The 22,625-nt window shown below is 38.0% G+C and overlaps 1 protein-coding gene across 4 annotated transcripts in view; it reads left to right on the top strand.

Moving 5' to 3' along the window:
• Window positions 1–22,625, top strand: part of IRAG1 (inositol 1,4,5-triphosphate receptor associated 1) — an 88,194-nt gene that overhangs the window by 12,869 nt on the left and 52,700 nt on the right. For 2 of the 4 annotated variants that reach the window (XM_063289464.1, XM_063289465.1), the window contains exons 4-5: window positions 9,032–9,116; window positions 20,606–20,797. In XM_063289464.1, coding sequence (XP_063145534.1) covers window positions 9,032–9,116; window positions 20,606–20,797 — 277 coding nt within the window. The remainder of the gene's footprint in view (window positions 1–9,031; window positions 9,117–20,605; window positions 20,798–22,625) is intronic. The other 2 variants (XM_063289466.1, XM_063289467.1) reach the window with 2 other exon arrangements.

Here is a 22,625-nt window from a genome sequence, read left to right as displayed (position 1 = left end):
TGTCTTGCCTTCTTTTCCACTCTTCCATCTGTTCCTCAGAGAAGATAAGCAATTTCTGTACTAATTTCTTTGGATATTGTTTTGTAATTGTGACTTTGTTTTGTTTGGCAATTACTGCAATTTGGCCATTATTGCTATGGCTTAAAAATAAGCAGAGCTTCCAACACTTTAGTAACATTTTGTGAGGCCCTTAAGACCTGGTTCTGGGCCTGGGCCTGAGGCCCCAAGTGTGTGGCCATCTCCTGGCTGTGCTAGTGACTTAGTTGTTATATCTTCCTTGGCTGCTGCATATTTTAATGTTTATGTTTGTGATGGGAATTGTTTTTAATTTATTTTAGGATTGTACACCACCCAGATTCACTTGTTGAGATGGGTGGCTGTACAAATTGAATAAATAAATAAATATTTGTTAGAAAATGCGATTCTATAAAAGCTATTTTTATTAACAAGCATGGTTAAAATGATAAAACATATAATCCAAATACGGTAAATTCTTTCTGCAGGGTATTGTACTAGCAAAATCTACAACCAAGTATTAGAAAAGCTAGTTGACTTGAGGCTGCCCAAACTATTTTACCCTCTTCGTCCTGTTTACCTTTGTGAAAGTTGCTAATAATCACTTCCTGGATTCTTGTAGGTCACTAAGAGCAGGGAACAGATTTAGCCACCTCCCTAATAGTGTCCTCAAATGCACCCTCTTTTTCCTGTTTAAATTGCTACTGTTCATTTCAACTGAGAAAAAGTAAAATTATAGTAGAAATCAAATTAAGGACAAATGCGTCCACATTCCACAAACTAAATGCTCCAGTAACAGGGATGCTATTGAAAAAGAGTACTGTGCTGTCCTCTGAAGGCAGCACCAAAATTGTAGAGGAAATTAGTGTGTGTGTGTGTGTGTGTTTTAGTTTTCCTGGGATAGTTTTAGAAGAAAGGAGACAAGGCAGTGTTTGATCAGGCATTTACCCTTAGGTACCATCTTCACCCCCAAATCCAAAAAAAGAGTCTCGTGCCCCACACCCACAATGTTATCTTAACAATGCTGAGTATTCCCACGAGCTGATTAACGCTCCCTCCAGCTAACTAAAAGAGAGCACAACATCAGCATCCAGCCAATTTCCTCCCCCTCATCACTGCCTCACGTCATTTGTTTTTGCAGCAAGGAAAAAACAATATTTTGAGAGGGAATTGCAAAATTGTCCCATGCTGAAGTGATAGCAAGGTGTCCTAGCACTCTGATTTCACCACTAAGCAAGGGGAACCAGGGGATTAAGATGAAGCCAGAGTTCGTGCCTACAATTTGGATACATTTTTGCCATTAGTTTGGGTTGTATAGTATCACCCCTGAATATTTTTATATGGTAAAGATCCAGTTAAGATCCAGTTGAGAAGATTTGCACATTGTGGAAACTGTCTGTCTCACAGCCTTTATTTAAGAAAAAGATGCAATATATTGAAGAACTAGTGAAGAAAAAATGCAGATTTTTTGAATGTACAACAGATTAGAGAGGCCACAAATGAGAGAATACAAACAATATGTTTTCAAGCAATTTGATTTTAGAAATAGCTTTACTTTTTTATTATGGCTGAAAAGTGGATACAATCTGAGATTTTTTTCACATTGCAATTCTGTAAATTTGTCAAAATATAACCTTGATTGATGATCTTAAATAGACCTTGGATCCAGATTTGTCACGTGTTCTTGACATACTTGGCACAAATGGGGCAGGAAGAAAAAAACTTTTTTTTACTTTTCTTTTAAAAACCATTGCTTGCATCCAGCCATCCTAACAAACAAAATTAAATTCTAAACTGACATACAAAAAGATTGTTCACTATTGCAGTTTTTTTTTTAAAAAAGCAAGAGATACACTGATAAGTTTAATTATACAGTTCAGGACTTGAAGTTTAAATCAAAGAGCTTAAGTAGGAGTTTTCACTTAAGAAATTATTAAACAACAAAAAATGTAGCATAATCAATCAATCAATTTTATTTCGGTCATAGACCAGCATAAATGCAGCATACTGATCAGAACAAATAAAGGAAAGATCTGGATGCTAATTTCATATTGCAATCCCTGGGATTCCAATATCCAATTTAAAATAACCATATAAAAATAAAATTGACCAACATCTCATGAAAATGACAAATCTTGTGAGATCTCAATGAGAGTGATGTAATCTTGTGGGATTTGGTGCTCTCTTGACATTTCAATAATTAAATAAATTAATAACATTATTATTTTTTCCTTGGTGTTCTCAACATTCCTTGAGGTCACAGTATGGTTGTCATGACATTGTTTTAAAAGCTGTGTAAGATTTTAAGATGGGGGGGGGGGGTCAAGACAACATGAAGAACAGATTAAACAGCAGAATTGTACATTGGGATACTCATCCAGAACTGCATTTTGCTCAGAGCTCTTTCACACATGTCTGTCCATTTCAGTACTCTACTGATTTTGCTGTTGATACAGTATGGAATCAGAAACTTGGCAAATCTTCCATAAATTTATTAGAAATTCCTACTTTAATTTACATTTTTTTCTACTTGTGGCCCATAGGTCCATATGTATTATTATGCCAACTGATTCTGTGAGGGAAACAGCAATTGTGAGCATACCTAAGATATAAGCAGCCTTCTCCAAACAACAACTAGCATATCTAATGGGAGTACTTTACAAATTAAATGAGTAGGCAGAATTGAATTGTGGGGCTAATATCATTTGGAACTATAGTATTGTACCGTGGTATTAGAATGGTTACATTAATTGCAGGATTATAAATGTCCTAAACATTTCTGAAAACTGTTTAGGGCATTTGTAAAAAAAATTGCAGATAGATGTTAAGTAGTTAAGTGATTATGTAAGCATAATAAATTCAACAGACTTACAGGTGCCCAAACATATTAAATCTTTCACACGAGTGATTGCTGAACCAAAGAATAAAATTATAATTGAGGTTAATAAGCTGAAATAAAGGAAAAGAGCTAAAACGACATAGCTAGGCCAAACTGAAAAAAGAGAAAGTGTAGGGCTTCATTGTGTCCATTTAGAATACATTTGGTATAATACCAAGTAGCCCTTCCCCCCAAATAAAAGTGTAGTAAACTTGTTTCTAGCATTACCTCTCCCTTAAAGACACAGAGACACACAGTCCAGGTATTTGGCCAGAACTGTTTATGTTTATACAGCAGTTGGCAATATGATGGTCTATGACTGTAATAAAGATTTGATTTGATTTGATTTGATTTGATTTGAGCAGTTTACAGAAGTGGTAGGCTGCTCTGGCCACAAGAGAAGCTTGTATTTTGAAACTACTACCAACTGCAGACATGCCTCAGAAGCCTTCTTGTCACTGTGATGCCAGAACAGCAGATCGTGTGATATGTATTAACCTAAATTTGGAGCCATGGCAGCATTTTAAGGCCTCTCCCTGGGATGGGATACATGAGAGGCAAGCTGGGTGGCAGAGGCAGAGCAGTCATGAGGGGGGGGCGGGGGAGTGGACCCAGGCAAGGAGTCTGCTCTGAAACATGCATCCCATTGAATCCTGAAATGAGTAAAAAAATAATTAAAAGCTAGAGTTCCAAGGGTAGCCAGGAACCAGACTTTTTCACTGTTTGCAACATTTTACCATTGGTTTAATGTTGGGGTCTCTCAGCAGATGGGGAAAGGTACAGCAGGAGAGGAGCAATAAATCATAGTGTGATAGGACTCCTGGGTACTAAATTCACTCGCTAATGTATTCGGAACACATTGAATCATAAACTAATACACTAAGCCACAGAAAATTAACCATGGTTGTAACTAACCAAATTAGATCGGCAGCTGATATTTGTACACAATTTTGCTGGGGTGGCTATAACTCTGGGATTTTTTAGTTTTCTTTTGAGCCACAGTGCCAGCTCAAGGGTATATGGTACCCCTAATTCACATTGACTGATGGCACCACCTCCAACCAATGCAAAGATTTGCATTTTTAGAATAATTCAGAAGGAGGAGCAGTACTGGCACCCTCTAAGCATTGCCCCCTTAGCCTAAAGCCATCCCTGCCTTGCTGTCAGAGATTTGTCTTTTTGGCATGCAGGTTAGGGCTTTCTCCTGCATCTGTTCCCTAGGGACCAGGCTTCCTGAAAAGCTGAATTGACCCCATCTTTCCGTGTTCAGAAAATATGTAAAGATGTATCTCTTTTGTCAGGCTTTTAATGGTTAGATGATTTTAGTATTTTCATTTTTTAGAATTTTTAATGTTATTTTTAACTTGCTGTATTCTGCTTTCTAATACACATACCCACATGTATCTTTTGTAAGCCACCTTGATTGCTCACAAGACAGAATGGTGCATAAATCAAATGAGTTTATACAAATATCAGAAGATCAATTAGACACAATAGATATTTGTGTTCTACAAGTAATGCTCTTTGCTTATAATAACTGTAGGCACCTTGCTGTAGACATTTGTTAACTTGAACCTCATAATGCATTGTGCTTGTGGAGCCTAACATCTTGGAATTTAGGGAAGAGATCATGGGGAATATATATAGTAACAGATAGCAGCACTGTTGTTGCCAGTTAGCCTGTAGTGTTGATAATGGTGGTTTCTAACCGGAGTAGTAGAAGGAAGAAACTTTATGTTGCAGAATGTTAATTTACTGTTCATCTACTGTTAGCCTGATCATCTTCATACTGATATTTTCTTTATAATTATTATATATAATCTTGTTTATCAAACCATTCTCTGTTCAAATTGGTTGGCAACAGTTCAGTTGAAACAAGGAAAAATGACTGATATTAGCATTTAAAATAAAGTTTCCTTCAAATCAAGTTCAACTCCTGATAACATTGTGGACAAACAGACCAAAAAAACCAAGAAAAGTTTTGATTTGACTATCTGCATCCTTGTTTACATAATAATATAATATAATGTTAACTATTTCATGCCCCATTAATAGATCAACAATTTTTGTAGGGCTAATGTAAGACAATTTCATATTCTTATTAAAAGAAAACTAGTCTGATTCTTCAAATAGATGCATACTTTATTTAAATACGTTGATCCTGAGAATTTGGATTGTCAACTGAGTATCTTGTGTACGTAGTAATAGTTTAACTGGTATCTCTATTATAAAGTTTATTATAGATTCATATAATCTAAAGATTGGATGGAAAGTACTAAATTTTTTGGAAGAAATTTTTGTCTGCAGAAATCAGCCATTCCAAAAAATTTGGTTAACTGCTATGAAATAAATTATTAATATGGAATCTTTCAGTAAACTCTGTTATATGTAATAATGAAACTGAGACTGTTCTTTCTAAAGATTTTGTAAAAAGGCTCAAAATAACAGAGGAAGCTAAAGCCTGTAAAGCTTGAACTATGGTTCTCATAACATAATCCCTATCTTTAATCCCAGGAGCATTATTGAATTTGAGATTTTGAATCTCAATTATTGAATTACAACTCCTTGTAAATAATTTCCATTGTAAGAGAAGTAGCCCTAAAGTTAGGAGTGCTTTACAGAACTAGAGCTTAAACTCTAGGGGAATTTAAAGTAATCTAGGGGAGGTTCTGCCTTTAATGAGAAATCACATGAAATGATTTAAACTGGGTTAGGGGGCACCTAGATTTTTATTGTCTTCAATTTATAGCCTTCTTACTTCACTTCTGTTGATGTTTTTTCTTACTAGAAAATAAATCCCTCAAGGAAGAAAAGAGAGGAAATTTGTGCAATACTTTTAGACTGGTAGCACTAAAGCTCTAGTCCAATGAGCTGATATTGCTCAAGGACTGGCAGATCCTACATCTCCGTACTTCTGGACTATATCCTTCCAGCAGCTGTACAACTTGTCAGGAAGGTGGAACACAGTATTCAGAAATAGAAGGGCATTGGGCATGATGATGAAATTTTACATGTGAATTGGTTTGTGACTTGCCATATTTTGCAAACTGTCAGTGAATAAACTATAGTTTCTTTAGGGTAGTAATCCACAATTTTAAACTTACTGCATATTGCAGCCATGGCTATCTGATCTGCAAATAGAAGCACATGATTAATTTTTTTTGTTTCCTGGATTATTCCTCATTTGTTTTTTCCTCTCATCTCTAATCAGATCATACTGCTGCATTAGGGTTTATCCATTTTTGAGTGTGTGTCTGTGTGTAAAATAAATAAATTGTTCAATAAAGTGCAAAGGGCTGTTAAAATTTTTCTCCTCTCAAGACTGGTTTGTAGAACAAAGTACAAATAAAACAGAAACACGTTTAGCATGATAATTTGAACGCAATCTGTCTCTGGAAGGCTAACCTTTTGAAAATAATTCTTGCCTTGTAATAGTTTCACATAGATAGTAAAGTTCTGCTCAAGAGAATAAAATTTCCTCGTTTATGATATTTTAAAGATAGCAAGTCTTATTTCATGAAAGCTGATATGTAGTTCAGCTTTGCTGTAATTGTATTTATCCAAATGCATAAATTGTTTTAGCAAACTGTTTTCAAGTATGAGAACCACATTCATTACATGTGCAGTTGATAATTATCCATCAGCAAGAAAAGTACCAGCTGAATTTAATGTAATTTATTATCATGTTTCTGTGAATCTTCATTTTCTCCTGAATATCTGTTTAATGAAGTAGAGGAAGCATGTCAAACATGGCTTCTGGAATTCTTTCCAACCTCTGTACCAGCAGTGGCTATAAGAAGCATCTGTATTTTCTTGTGTGTAACAAAATTGATAGTTACTTCTGCTTTCCCTTTGTGTAATATTTCTGTGTGTTTGTGTATACATGTGCCTGGAAAGCACAGGGCAGGTTCCACATATTCCTTCCCCTTCAGGACGGAGAGGGGAGGGGGCTGCTGCTCAACTACCTCTCTTATAGGGCTTCACCTGGGAATTTTTTTCTGGATTTTTTTTCATGGCTACTGCAAGTTGGATCCAGCCCATTTTCAAATTCAGTATTTATATTTCTTGACTTCTCCCACTATACCAAATTTGTTCTCATTCTGTTCAGGTTTCAGAGAATTATCCTGCTGTTGGGTAGACAATTGGGCAGACAGGGTCCTGAGCGCTTTATATAATTTCTTTCCAACATTAAGTTGGATTGGAAAGAATAAAAAGGTATATAACACAGAAGACCATTTTAGCAGAGTGCTTGAATTAGGGCAGGTGTGAAGAAAACATTCAACAAAATCCACAAGCCCTACTTTCCAATTCCATTTCTCCATTTTTTAGCCAAATCATGTCTCCATAACAATCCTCATAAAGGGAACCAGCTTGAAAAATAAAAGACACAGTACTTCTTTGTCCCCACCAAATAGATTAGGTGTGAGATTCCAGCCAGCCTCTGACTCAGAAAACAAAATTCTTTCTGAGTCAGAGGAGGAAATAGAAACTTACTGGGCTGAAACCAGGAAAGCAAAACCCAGAGATGAGTCAGCAGTGTGGGAAGAGTCACAGATGCTGATTGGCTAGTCTTCGGAGGAGGATTTGAATCCTCCAATCAGCATGTGCCAATGACGGGCAGAAAAGCACACAAAGGAGAAGGCAGCTCAATTGGCTGCAGAAGGGAATAGGCACGCAAAGGATCAGCATAAAAGGCAGATGCGTGAAGAGCAAGCTGCTGGAAACAACTGATCTTTTGAGCTTGCAGCTCCCACAGAAGAGTCCTTACCAGCATTGGAAACAGCATCTGTTACTGGAGAGGAATCAGTGCCAGTGTTTTCCATCAGAGAGGACTTGGATCCTGCTTCTGCTGCCACTGAGGATCTTCTCCTCGCCGGACCCAGCAACCTCAGTCTAGTGTTCAGCCTCTGTCCTTCATGTTCACCTTGTGCATGTTCCAGGCGTGCTTCCAGTCCTGCTTCAAGGTTCCAGCTGTGTCCAGAGTCTCCAGTCCAGTCTTGTCATGCTTCACGTCCGCAGCCTTGCCTTGAGTCTTCAGTCCAGCCCTGTAACGTTTCTAACTTCCAGCCTAGTCCAAAGTCTCCAGTACAGCTTTGTTGTGCCTTCGATCTCCAGCCTTGCCTTGGATCTCCAGTCCAGTCTAGCCACGCCTTGGTTACACGACATTGTTGCAGAGTTTCACACCTATCCTGTTGTGAACCAGGTTTGCAACCTTGTCTAGAACCTGTGGTCCAGTCCTGTCATGTCTCGAGTCCCTTGCCTAGTCCAGAACTTCCAGTCCAGTCTTGTCTTGTGTCTAGCTTCCAGCCTCATCAGGAATCTTCAGCTGAGTCCAGCCTTGCTCCGAGTCCTCAGCCTTGCTTTGAGTCTGTAGTCCAGAGTATCCAGCCCAGTGCCTCCAGCCAAGTCCAGTCTTGCTTCAAGTTCTCAGCCTTGCTCCAAGTCTCTAGTCCAGAGTATTCAGCCCAGCCCAGTGCCTCTAGCCGAGTCTAGTCTTGCGTCAAGTTCTCAGCTTTGTTCTGAGTCTCCAGTTCCAAGTATCCAGTCCTGAGTCACCGAGTCCAGTCCAGTCCTGTCGTTAGAACCAAGACTTATCCAGAGGGCTCCGTCCAGCCTTGCCCAGCGTTCCAGTGCCCACTTAGTTCAAATGGTGCTCCAGTTCATGGTCATCCAATCCCAGTTCCAGTAGCACCACGTGCTTTAGCTTCTCCCAGCCTTCCAGCCTCCGTTAGAGAATCCTGCTCCATCACCTTGCTACCCTCTCCTCCTGCAATCTTGCCAGTTGCCTTGCTGCTGCCCAGTTGGTCTTGATCAAAACCAGTTCACTTCTTGATTCTAAGGACTTATTTATTATAAATAGTTATTTAATAAAGAGTGTTTTTTGATATTAAATCTGCCTGGCCACCTCATAGTCTGATCAGGACATTAGGAATAGATCTGGCAACAAATCCTTAAGCGAACAGTTAGAGTTTATGTGTAAAATTGTTTATACCTCAGTAGGAGGGTAATGAGATAAAACTATGAGATTTGTATGTCAAGCCCAAAGACAGTATTAAACTGTCAGTATATCTTTGCAATCATTATAAAACCCTTTGCATTCTTATATTTTTCTCTTTTATATTTGCCATGGTAAAGCAGAATCTTTAAGGTCAACACTCAGATTAACCATGAAAATGGAGTAAATCTCCTTCATCTGCCAAGATATTTAGGCGTGACTCAGTGGGTAAGTTTACTGATTATTTGTATTCAGCTTTCCTAGCTGTGGTTAAATGAGCTGTAAGAACAGAACGGTTTTGAAAACCAAGCATTTCTAAATACTTTTTCCTTTTATGGAATAGAACTCCTAGGACATCACTTCCTGGATATTGTATTCTCTAAACTGTTCAGTGATTCAAGAAAGTTCTTTGCATCCAACTCTGAGATTTGAGCCTTGGGGTAAAGATTAATATTCTGCCTCTCTATTTTAAGCAGTGAAATTCCAAAACATGAATCAACTAAACAAAATCTATTTATATTATATTGGATATGATTGGAACAACAGAATGTAGTGAGCTGTGGGTTTTCTGTATTGAATTAATTTACAATATGCATACTCTGCACCAGTTTTATATATTTTATAACATTCTTAATTATAAAAGCTACTCTGCTCTAAAGGCTGAATGTTTTATTCCCTGGATTTTATATGACCTAATAGTAGGGTTTCCTCCTTAGTTTTCCTCCCCAGTACAGTGCTAGCTCATTGCAGCCATGCAAACTAGCATGTTCTAGCTCTATGCCAACTTCTGGATTTTATTTATTTTAAATCTTTATACTACTTCCTCTTAAAAATCTTGAAGAGGATTACAGTAAAATTAATTACATTTATTTTCTCCAGTCTTATTTTTTGCTCACATTTTAGAATAGCAATGTTGGAATTTACAAACAATTATTATCTAATATTCAATATGATTTCATGTATATTTAGAGAGAAAGAGTCCTTTAGATGTGATCCAAAACTATCCTTAATTGTAAAGGGTGAAACCAACCATAGAGACCTGTGTATTTTAAAGAGAGACCACGTTTTTGGCTCTATTTCAGTTAGGGATTAGGTCTAGCTTGCCTTGTGGAATAATATTTGCATTGTCCTGTCTCATCTATTTTTGAGCAGTTTTCAATATCATCAGTCACTCATCTTTTTAAAGTAGCTCCTGAGTTTTATTTATTTGTTAGATTTATATCCACCATAAAGTGTTCCATCCTCTCATTTTTTTGCTGCAATAACAACCTTGTGAGATAGGTTGGGTGAGAGAGAGAGACTGGCCCAAAGTCACCCAGTGAGCTTCCATGAATGAGAGTGAAGTAGAACCTGTGTCTCCCCAGCGCCAGTCCAAAATCTTAAGCACTACAACACACTGGCTCTCAGCTGGGTTGGGATGGGACTGCCTCACATTGATTTAACATGTGGTTCTAGGGGATCTTCCCACCAGGATCCCTCAGGGTTCCTCTTTATCCTTAGTGCAGTTTAACATTTATCTGAAGCTACTTAATGATGCCATTTGGAGTTTTGGTATGCAATATCATGAAACGTTGATGACAGCCTTTTTATTTCTCCTTCTCTTTGAAATCTGCTGTAATTGTGAATTACTAGTCTAGTAACTTGCCATGCTAATAAAGTGGATGAAAACTAACCAACAGAAGTTCCAGTCAAACAAGACTGAAATTTTGTTAGTGGGTAACTTCTTAGTTCAGGTCAATGGGATTAAACTAGTGGTTACATTTTTTCCAGAAGACTCAGTGTCATGTTCCCGTTTTCTCTAGTAACTACCGATGAGACTCCTTTTATTGGAATAGGCAATCATTACACTCAGGTACTGGGGGTGAATCCATCTTGTCATTGGGCCTCAGAAGGCTTCTGTGTGGTACAGAGTGCTTTTACCAGATAATTACTCTCTGACTTGATAGTTGATGACCTGGCTTTATTATTCATGCTCTCGTAACCTCCATATGGACTACTAGAGATCATACGTGAGCTACTGCAGAACATGGCAGCAAGAATTCTATCTGGACAAGATAAGAGCACATTATTCTTCCTTTTCTCTCTTTCATTGGTTTTTCATGAAATTCTGGGCCAAGTATAACATGTCTGTCTGTTTTATAAAGTGTAACTCAGTTCACTCAGTGTTCTTAACTGGACCTTAAGCATATCCCTCTGAGAGTGGCTTTGAGGAAGAAAGTGTTCTTGTTGGGTGCCCTTTTGCCCCAATTGCAGAATATTCTTCCTAAAAGGGTTCCACAGCATCCATGCTTTTGTCCATTTGGCACAAGTTTAAAGAATTATTTAAAATTATTCTACCAAGCTTTTAAGGCCTTCTTTTATTATTCCAAGTTGGGTATTTTACTATCTATTTTATGTCTGACATGTTGTAGTATCTTCTTGGTACAGGCTGTTGTGAAGGGTTTGTGATGTTACAGTTACCAGGCTTCTCCTGATAGGCTGGACTGGAACTAATTAAACAGATGTACAAGAATCAAGGAATTTCTAATAAGGAGATTTGTTGTAGAAAAGCTAAGAATTCATTGCAAAAGAATTCCAATGATTGCTGTGTGGCAAATGTGGATCCTATTTATAGTGAAATCAGTGTTCAAATGTTTGTGCCTCTTTCTCCCAGCTATGGAACAAACTAGACAGCCCTTTCTTTTGGAATGGAGGTGCAGTTTCTGTCTGGCTCTTGTTTTGGTGACAGACAGTTCTAGTATAAGGTTATTTTTCTCTAATGTGTGGGAACTAACCCTCATGATAAGTGTCAACCAAACGGTTGTGTCACTAAAATACTTCCGCTGAATTCGGTCTGAGGAAATTGTTCTTTTAAATTCTGGCAAGTGCCTTCGTAGAGTAGTTGCGTTATCCAGTTAATGGGCTCTTGGTGTGCTTCATTGGATTGTATTCCAGTCCAACGAATCACAAAGATTAAAGGGGCCATTTAGGCAAATAAGTTCCATTACCTGATCAGTGCAGGAATCCAGATTAAAGCATCCTAGATAGAGTGGTATCTAGCTGCAACTTGAACACATCCAATGAAGAAGAGACAACTACCTTGTTGGGTAATTGGTTCCATTGTTGAATTGCTCTTATTGTTAGGAAATTTCTAACATTCAATCAGAATCTGCCTTCCAAGATTTTAAAAATCTGTGGTGAATGGCTGAAGCTGTTCTACGCAGTATTATTTGTCCCCAGATGTATCAGCAAGAAGGGATAATTGTGAATGGACTTGGTAAATCTTTAACATGGTTCTGTCATATCCCTGCTCCTGGCAGACAGGACACTTAAAGGTTTTGAGTCCTGCTGGCATATCTTTGTTTCAGTTCTTCATAATAATGAGTCACCAAGTACCACAGCTTTTCTGTTTCTCTATTGTCCTGTCTTCCATTCTGCAATGTCAGTTTTCCTTCATCTGAAAGCTTGGAACCTACTGTATCTGCAGGGGCCTGAAAAATGTTTTTGAGTTCCAGTGGTCCACAGTATCTTCTGTGTTCTTTTTTTGTTATTCGCATTCACTGGCCTTGCTCCTCTGTTTGACTAGCTTAAAGAGTTATTTCCACCGTCAGTTTCTGCTGTAGAACCTCTTTTCTTTAAACTGACAAATCATCTTTTCCTATCAGCTGAATTGTTAGAGAATGTAGAGATTACTACAAGCATGCATTGCTGCAAAATATATATTTAGGTTTCTTTTTGGTAGGAAGACAAACAGTCCACAAGCACGGCAGGTCACAGTTACAGATTCCAGTTGATTCAGCTTCACTTTGCTTCTTAGAGCACCACTAGCAGAAAAGCTTTTATTCTTGTTCCCTTGTTGGATCTTCATGTGAGCCAGAAAGAGCTCTTATTTTTTTAAAAATGTTAGAGACTCCCATAATCTCCTCTGACAAACTCCTGTTGGCTTTCCCTGTTCACTGGCTTGTTCCCTAGACCCTAGCTGTCTTATAGTCTTCTCATAATCAGCTTGGAAACAATTACTCAGTCACCCACAGTGGGCAATGAGCAGCTCTCAGGACACGTCTCATGCAGTCAGAAGATATTCAAGTGATGATACTGTTCACATCCTTCTAAACTGAGCATACAGTCTTTCAGAACACAGCTTCTCTCTGACAGCAGCAGCATCCATGGAGACGAGGGTCAAAAAAAGCAAGAGGGTGGTCCTGTGGAATCTTCACCCTTTTTTTCAAATGTGTGATGCACGTGGAAAGGGGAGGGGTTTCATTTGAGATGCCACAGATGCCATCTTGACTCTTTTGACATCCCCCTGCCCCACCAATGCCACTGCCTCTCTGGTCAGTCTCCTCTCTTTCTCCTGTTGAAATCCCCTGGCAAATTCCTCTTAGCTGTCCCTCTTAGCTTGTTGCACAATTTCACTGGAAGCTATGACTGGCTCTTTAAATGCAGCTTCACATTTGCCCATTCCTACAAGATTTACGACATGAAATGAGAAACTTAACCTCAATTCACTGCTGTTATCTATTTAATTTATATTCTACCTTTCTACCAAGGAATAAAAAATCCCTCCACTTTATCTTCACAAGACTTTTATCAGGTGCTACTTTACCACACTAACTTCTTTCTTTTCTGTAACTCTGCTTATGTTTAAATTATTAATTTTTATTCACTCTGCATTTAGTGTGTTTTTATAAAAGTTTAAAGAGTGAACAATGGTACTGCCTATGAGAACAATTCCCCAAGCATAAAATTACAATAACATCTCCTAGGAATTAATGTTTTTTAATTATTATATTATAGACGTTTCCTGAAACTGTTTTTTCCAGGAAGACAACTAAAAATATCTTAATTCCCTATAGGCAATGGATACCATATCAGCTGGAATTTGTGTGGAAAGGATGCTAGAAACAAACAATAATACAGTCACAATTAGTAAGCATTTATTCCATTTCTTCCAACAACCTAAGAGACGGCTTTATACATGGACTTCCCCAGATGGACAACACCGAAATCAGATTGACTACATCCTTTGCAGCCAAAGGTGGCGGACATCTATACAGTCAGTAAAAACAAGACCTGGAGCTGACTGTCGTTCAGATCACGAACTTCTTCTTGCACAATTTAGGATCAGGCAAAAGAGATTAGAGAAGACCCACAGATCAGCTAGATATGAGCTCACTAATATTCCTCAGGAATATGCAGTGGAGGTGAAGAATAGATTTAAGGGACTGGACTTAGTAGATAGGGTCCCGGAAGAACTCTGGACAGAAGTTCGCAACATTGTCCAGGAGGCGGCTACAAAATACATCCCAAAGAAAGAGAAAACCAAGAAGGCAAAATGGCTGTCTGCTGAGACACTAGAAGTAACCCAAGAAAGAAGGAAAGCAAAAGGCAACAGTGATAGGGGAAGATATGCCCAATTAAATGCAAAATTCCAGAGGCTAGCCAGAAGAGATAAGGAATTATTTTTAAACAAGCAGTGCATGAAAGTGGAAGAAGACAATAGAATAGGAAGGACAAGAGACCTCTTCCAGAAAATTAGAAACATCAGAGGTAAATTCCAGGCCAAAATGGGTATGATCAAAAACAAAAATGGCAAGGACCTAACAGAAGAAGAAGAGATCAAGAAAAGGTGGCAAGAATATACGGAAGACCTGTATAGGAAGGATAACAATATCGGGGATAGCTTTGATGGTGTGGTCAGTGAGCTAGAGCCAGACATCCTGAAGAGTGAGGTTGAATGGGCCTTAAGAAGCATTGCTAATAAGAAGGCAGCAGGAGACGACGGCATCCCAGCGGAACTGTTCAAAATCTTGTGAGATGATACTGTCAAGGTAATGCATGCTATATGCCAGCAAATTTGGAAAACACAAGAATGGCCATCAGATTGGAAAAAATCAACTTATATCCCCATACCAAAAAAAGGAAACACTAAAGAATGTTCAAACTATCGAATAGTGGCACTCATTTCACATGCCAGTAAGGCAATGCTCAAGATCCTGCAAGGTAGACTTCAGCAATTCGTGGAGCAAGAATTGCCAGATGTACAAGCTGGGTTTAGAAAAGGCAGTGGAACTAGGGACCAAATTGCCAATATCCACTGGATAATGGAAAAAGGCAGGGAGTTTCAGAAAACCATCTATTTCTGTTTGATTGACTATTCTAAAGCCTTTGACTGTGTGGACCATAACAAATTGTGGCAAGTTCTTAGTGGTATGGGGATACCAAGTCATCTTGTCGGCCTCCTGAAGAATCTGTATAACGACCAAGTAGCAACAGTAAGAACAGACCACGGAACAACGGACTGGTTTAAGATTGGGAAAGGAGTATGGCAGGGCTGTATACTCTCACCCTACCTATTCAACTTGTATGCAGAACACATCATGCGACATGCTGGGCTTGAGGAATCCAAGGCTGGAGTTAAAATCGCTGGAAGAAACATTAACAATCTCAGATATGCAGATGATACCACTTTGATGGCTGAAAGCGAAGAGGAACTGAGGAGCCTTATGATGAAGCTGAAAGAAGAAAGTGCAAAAGCTGGCTTGCAGCTAAACCTCAAAAAAACCAAGATTATGGCAACCAGCTTGATTGATAACTGGCAAATAGAGGGAGAAAATGTAGAAGCAGTGAAAGACTTTGTATTTCTGGGTGCGAAGATTACTGCAGATGCTGACTGCAGTCAGGAAATCAGAAGACGCTTAATCCTTGGGAGAAGAGCAATGACAAATCTCGATATAATAGTTAAGAGCGGAGACATCACACTGACACCAAAGGACTGCATAGTTAGAGCAATGGTGTTCCCTATAGTAACATATGGCTGCGAGAGCTGGACCATAAGGAAGGCTGAGAGAAGGAAGATCGATGCTTTGGAACTGTGGTGTTGGAGGAAAATTCTGAGAGTGCCTTGGACTGCAAGAAGATCAAACCAGTCCATAGTCCAGGAAATAAAGCCAGACTGCTCACTTGTGGGAATGATATTCAAGGCAAAACTGAAATACTTTGGTCTCATAATGAGAAGACAGGACACCCTGGAGAAGATGCTGATGCTAGGGAGAGTGGAAGGCAAAAGGAAGAGGGGCCGACCAAGGGCAAGATGGATGGATGATATTCTAGAGGTGACGGACTAGTCCCCGGGGGAGCTGGGGGTGTTGACGACCAACAGGAAGCTCTGGTGTGGTCTGGTCCATGAAGTCACGAAGAGTCGGAAGCGACTAAACGAATAAACAACAGTTCCATTTCTAAACAACTTTAGTACTTTAATCTCAGAACTGAATACTTAAAATAAATGTTTACATGGAATTTAATTTAATATTTCATAGCATAAATAATTCATGCGTCTGGAATCCTAGAGGGTTTTTAAAATTTAGAGTGATATAGAGATGGTGATTCAGGACACCATTGAAAGGATATCTTTGGGAACAGAAGTTAATGATACATAGATGTAAGTAGAACAACTTGCAAGTTCCTTGTAGATACATACTGTATAAGTATAATTTCCAAATGATTATAGTAGGGAAACAGTGAAATCCCGAATGAGATCTACCACAGGGGGAAGAACCTAACTTTCTAGTTGACATGAAAGTAATCTTTTTTAAAAGCACCAATTGCCAATCCAGTATGAAACCTGTATCATAAACTTGTCTTAAAGAAAGCTAAGGGCTGTGGAAAAGATCTGAATTTAAAAAGTCTATCCCTTTGAGCATTACAGAATGTGTACCTGGCTTTGCTAAATGACCCAGACATTTCCAAGTGAAGAACTTCCTTAATACGTTTTATTTATAGGAATGCGATGCAATCTTTTTCAGTTCATTCCTCTGTCTTCTATTTTCTTTTCTTTTTATTAGAATTTTATTAGATTTCAGAGAAAGATAAAAGCTACAAAAAATAAAAAATACAAAGAAAAAAACTAAAAAGATGTGAAAACACAGAAGAATTTTTTTTGAAGTTACAGAAAAAGGTGACTTCCGACTTTTAACAGCAAGGATAGACAACAATTTTCCATAATCAATCTGTTACTCTACATTAAACCAAAATCACATTATTTCTATAAATCACACCATCTGCATATTATAAAAATCACTAAATACAATTGCTCCCTCCCTTTATATTAAAAGAAAAAAGATTATACATGCAAACCTCATAATCAACTTCCCCCCAAAGATAACAATTATTTGATTATTTCCTTCCTACTACTATTCTATACATTCTTGTCTACTATAATAAAGATCAAACTAAAAAACATAAATTGTCTACCATTATTCCTAGTAATAGAGCAATTTTAACAATCTTAATCACGTCAAACCCCAAACCAAACATCTTTTTTGTTATTATGCCTTAATAATCTTAATCCAAATCATTAAAAGTAGATGAAGTCAGCTAAACCCTTAAAGCAATCCAGATAAATATTCTTAATCCCTTATCCCACTTCAAAATAAACCAAAGCATTTACATACAGTATCACCACATTACACACAGAGCTCTTTTCTTAAAGAAATCAAACAGCCCAGCTGCCCCCCTCAAAACTCTGACTTCAAGAGAACTCCCATACATATTAACCCCTTCTTTTCCAAGGCACTCCATCAGAAGATCCATTTCACATATAGCTTGCAACTTGATCTGTCCCTTTAATTTCTTCCAATCCACTATCCAGTCTTCCTCCAGCATCTCAGCAGAAGTTGAAGAGACATTCCTGGTGCCGCTAAATTCCTCAGTTTCATCCATGACATCCCCAACTGAATGGAACATTTTAAAGCTCATATTTTCCACAATATCCTGGATGCCTTGAATTTAAAGCAAGAATCAGAAAGAATTTGCTTAAGGTCTCGATGGAAGTCAGAGAAAGTTTGCCTGAATTCTTCCATGTCTCACGCAGTAGATTATGGCGCCCCTAGGAGCTTAATCAGTGAAAGTTGAAGATATGAGAAAGAACAAAAGTTGTTTACAGGAAGCGAGAGTGAATAGCAGACTGTTCACAAGGGAAAGTGAACAGGAAGCTGAAAGTTCAAATCAGCCCATTCAATGTGTAGGAAAATGGTAATTTCTTCAACTCCAGTACAAAAATAATAGCAGGAGACAATTACTTACTGTCAATCCTCCTTAATAGTTGGATGGGAAACAAGCCAAAACTTAAAAAGAATTTTTTTAAAAATTAGCCCCCAAAATAGCGATAAGCGCGAAGAGAACCTGCTTCTCCTTGCTGTAGAAAGCCTCTCTTAGGGTACATAAACTTAAAAAAATATAAATTGGGTAATTTAGAAATGGGGTGGCCAGTCTTAGTGCCCCTTTAAGGCTACAACCCAGCTTGGAAATGGTGATGTCCCAGCCTCCTGGTAGCTCTTACCAGATTAGCGCGAACGCTGTTTGCGATCCTCTGTCTACAAGTCGCTGTTCTGGAGGACATATGGGATGATTCTGAGTGTTTTCTTTGTCCAGGAAAACACTCCAGGGCTTCAGGAAAAAAACCAAAAAAAACCAAAAAAACCAAAAAAAAAAACCCCCTGCTGCGTTGTCAGTTCCGCCCATGGAGCCCACAGGCACAGCTGTTCAGTCCGCCATGTCCCCACCAGAAGTCCTCTGTCTTCTATTTTCTTACGTTGTTGAAAACATTAGTGGACATTATTCCTTTGCCCCTGTGTTGTATTGTGCTAAATGTATAAGAAAGCCTTAATCCAGCATACTGTTGGAACTCCTGAATCTATGATTCTTCTGCCATCTATCATCTGGATATCTAGGGCTAAAAGGCAGCCCTTTCCCCCATAGTGTTGCTCTTCATTTTAAGCTTATCAGAACACCTTGAAAAAACTTTGAAGAAATTTTGTACTTTATGTCTCTTTAAGAGAATAGGGTAGGTTATTTGGGAATAAATGATACCCTTTTCAATTCTGCCTATATGACCCCTGCTCTCCTAATCTGGGATTGGATTGTATACCTCAGAAAGCCCAAGTTTGTGTCTCCTGTATACCAGATCATTTATGCTGTATCAGGAGTGGACAAATTTTAGGTGAACATGGGTTGTTGTTGTTATTGTTGTTGTTGTTATTGTTATTATTAGCTAGGGACCAAGAGGGGTCAGGCAGGACAATGGCATCACATAAGAGAGTGGAGATAGATTGTTTTCAAGATGACTTTGGAAATATTTATGTTTTATGTTTATGTTTCTTATATAGTCAATATTTCTTATATAGCTCATCCGAATATTTCTTCATCCTCTTTCTCTGGTTCGTCTTAAATTTGGTGGGAAATGGTATTTCTTAGAATCATGGAGTTGGAAGGGATGTTAAGAGTCATCTATTCCAACCTACTCTTACAGATATCATAAGACTGCTGTTATATTTCCCCTCAGTCATCTCTTCTGTAGTTGAAACATACCCAAATACTTTAATCATTCTTCATGAGGCATTGTTTCCAGGCTCCTCACTATCTTGGTAGCCTTCCTTTAAGGTTCCTAGTATGTCCTCTTGAGTTGCCTCAGCTTGGTCAGGAAGTGCAATGCCCAAATCAGACACAACAAGCAATCAGTAGGACTCAGGAAATTGTCAGCAGTTAGCAGTCATGTTTTCAGCAGCAAATAGTCAGCAGACTTTTCGCTTCTTGATTCTATCTCTTCTGCCTCTTTCAATTCTCTTGCCAAACTGCTTTCCCTATTTGCTCATTCAATGGTTTGTCTCTGAATATCTGTAGCATGATCTCTGTTGGCTTCAACTGCTGAATACAGCCTGTAGGCTGCCCATCATAGTGATACATGTTTTAATCAAGGGAATGGCAAAAGAAGTAAAAGGCTAACTCGCTCATTGGTAATTCTGGGGCAGGAGGGGTCACCATTTCTAGAATTGAATTGCAGGATGGTGGTAGGATAAGAAGTGTTTCAGTTTGGCCTACTGTACAATGTAGGTGGTAAAATTTTCAGTAGTGGTTTCTAACTGTTATAGACCATTATTCAACTTTCTATGCCACCTCCTAAACTGGCTTATACATTTTGGAATGAGAAAGACTCCCTCCAGTCAAGCTTGACTCCTTGGCAGCAACATGGAAGATGTTTTCATTGCTGTCCTTCAGGATTCTGGTCTAGTCTGCAGCCCTGGGATTTCCTGAGGTCTCCTATCCAAATGCCAAGCAGATCTGACTCCTCTTAACATATTGGGATCACCCAAAAATAAACATACCACCTGCTGTAGGTCAATATTGGATAATGCATGCTTCAAAAACGCTTCAGAAGAAGTGTTTCAGGCTTTCAAGAGCATAACTACTCTCTGCTTGCCTGGAAAAAGGATGTGACTCTTACAGTAATGTAACTCTTTAAAAAGACAACTTGAAAATGAGGCTAATCACTGAAATATATTTATATGAAATCCTTTGTGTACACAAGGTGATATCAACACTGACTCTATATCATTTATGAAGACATGCCGTTGATATGATTGCAATACAATATCCAAAATCTATTTTTCCTAAGGTTTTATGAATAACTAACGGAGAGGTCTAATTTAGTTGGAAAAGGGAGCACACTTTCGAACTTACCAGTAAACCCTTTTGTGCAATTATTCACGGAATGTTGAGCAAACTTCTCTTAATGATGCTATTATGTTACAATAGATCTTGAAAGCCATACTTAATAAAACACAGGGAGAAGCATAAGTTGTTACTTTAAACTTTATTGCCTCTTGTTATTATAAAGAGATCCCAGTGTTAACAGTCTGGACTTTAAATGGATTTTATTTTATTTTTGGCATTTGCTGTAGTCCTGGGATCATAACACCCCACAGTACTTATCTTCAGAGGTTAACTTGAAACAGACTTTCCCATCAGTGCTTGGTCTCTTTAATCTGCATTGCATTCCAACGTGCCCTTCGCCTCCCATCATGCCAACCTTACCTGAAGATGTCAGACAGCCAACCGAGACACAACATGCAAATTTGCCTTCTCTTGTCAAAGTAAGTAATCTTCATTTATGTGCTACCTTGATAGAATTCTTGCAAAATTATTTTACAAGAGGTATGAATATTTATGTAGATGTTTATCTGAACCATGCTTGGATGTTTATGGCTGCTGTTATTTCTAATTCAGCCCTTTGAGACACTATTCTGCACTTCCACATAATGATTTTAGCTTGGGTGGGTAGACAAAATATTGGCATAAACTTCAACTTAACATAACATAACATGAACTTAATAAAATAATAATAAATTAACATAAATTTGGTGGTAGAGAAAGAAGAGCCACAGAAACATCTGTATATTTTGATAATTTCTCCTAGTTTGTCCCTAGTTGAGGCATTTCTGACTACCGTCTGACCTACTGAGACTGCATTATTGAATGTAGTCATATTCAAATTCCACTACAGTGTAATTTATGCCAAGAACATATTGCATCTATTTTTATTTGAAAAAAATAATTACATCACTCTAATTGATCCAGGCTAAGTCCCATTCTCAGTACAAATCTTCTTAAATATTGCTAGGTATGGGGCTGGAGAAAGATGATGTTTTTCACTGTTTACATTGTACTTGAAGCTTCTATCACTTTTCTAGCAGAACTGGCTAGTGTGGGAATATTTTGCAGTTAATTATATTTGGGGATTGGGAAATACTTACATTGAGCTATTTCTGTTGTACAGATGGATTTCCTCTTATTACAATTTTTCACCCTCACATTTACCTAAATAATACAGCCAGCAGGTTCAACGTATGAAAAGCATTCTAGCATTTGAATGTTACGTAAAACTTCCTATCACTAAAAGCAGTTTGATAGTGGAGCCAGTTATCCAGAGAGTTTATAGGCTCCTCTTCATTGGATGTATTGAAGGAGAAGCTGTACAGCCAACAGTAGTTACTACCAAAACTGGAATGTACCATACAGATTTGCTTTTTAATTATCACTATTCCTTTCTTCATACCAGTCTGTGATTTTTAAAATATTAACAGTATGGCACACTGCATCATCCTGTCAAAATCTTTTTCTGTGTGTTTGATAGTTCGTTGGTGAACATTGTTGCCTTCCAATTTCCCTGAAAAATATTTTTGGGAATTAATATAAAGTACACAAACTAGATGATATATATGGAATGTTTAAAACAAAAAACTTTCCCTAATGTGCAATGGTGAATTAATGCTTTCAATGAGTTACAAGCCTAGAAATCTGCCATGTCAGGATTTATTTAGCTAACTGACTTTTTAAAAATTATTAAATGTTCTCTGAGATGTGTTGAAAACTTTAAAACCAATGTATATCTGGCACGTTCAGTTTTGCATTTATCATTGTCTTCCAAACCTAGGACATAGTATTCTACATCTGGATGAAAACATCCGCTACTTTTCCTTTAGCTTCATAGGAAAAAGTTGAACCCTTAAGTGATTTGTCATGCTTTCTGACACAATTACACCTTTGTGCTAACAGCTAGTTTCCTGGTTGAAGATAAACAAGTCAGTTGTATGTGAATTTAGTAAGCAGTCAGATAGAAAGCATACAGCATACGTCAAGAAGATATTTTTATTCCTTTTCTTCCATGTGGTTGTATGCCTAAAAGGATTATGAGGAATTGTTCAACTGCTAGTCCCTGCCTATTTCATAACTTCATTTATTCAGTTTCAGCTAAGAGTCTTCTGTTTCTCATAATGTTAGGCACACTTAAAGTGCAAGGAAAAAAAACAGTATGATTGCCTGATGGTGGTGTAAGTGGAAGCTCAGCCTGTCAGTCTTCCAAATTTTGGGAAGAAACAGGCTCTTTTGTTTCATTAATCCCAGATAAATGGTTAAATAATA

The sequence above is a fragment of the Candoia aspera genome, chromosome 1 (assembly GCF_035149785.1).
Source record: "Candoia aspera isolate rCanAsp1 chromosome 1, rCanAsp1.hap2, whole genome shotgun sequence".
Taxonomy (NCBI): domain Eukaryota; kingdom Metazoa; phylum Chordata; class Lepidosauria; order Squamata; family Boidae; genus Candoia; species Candoia aspera.
This window is presented reverse-complemented; position numbering and strand designations above follow the sequence as displayed.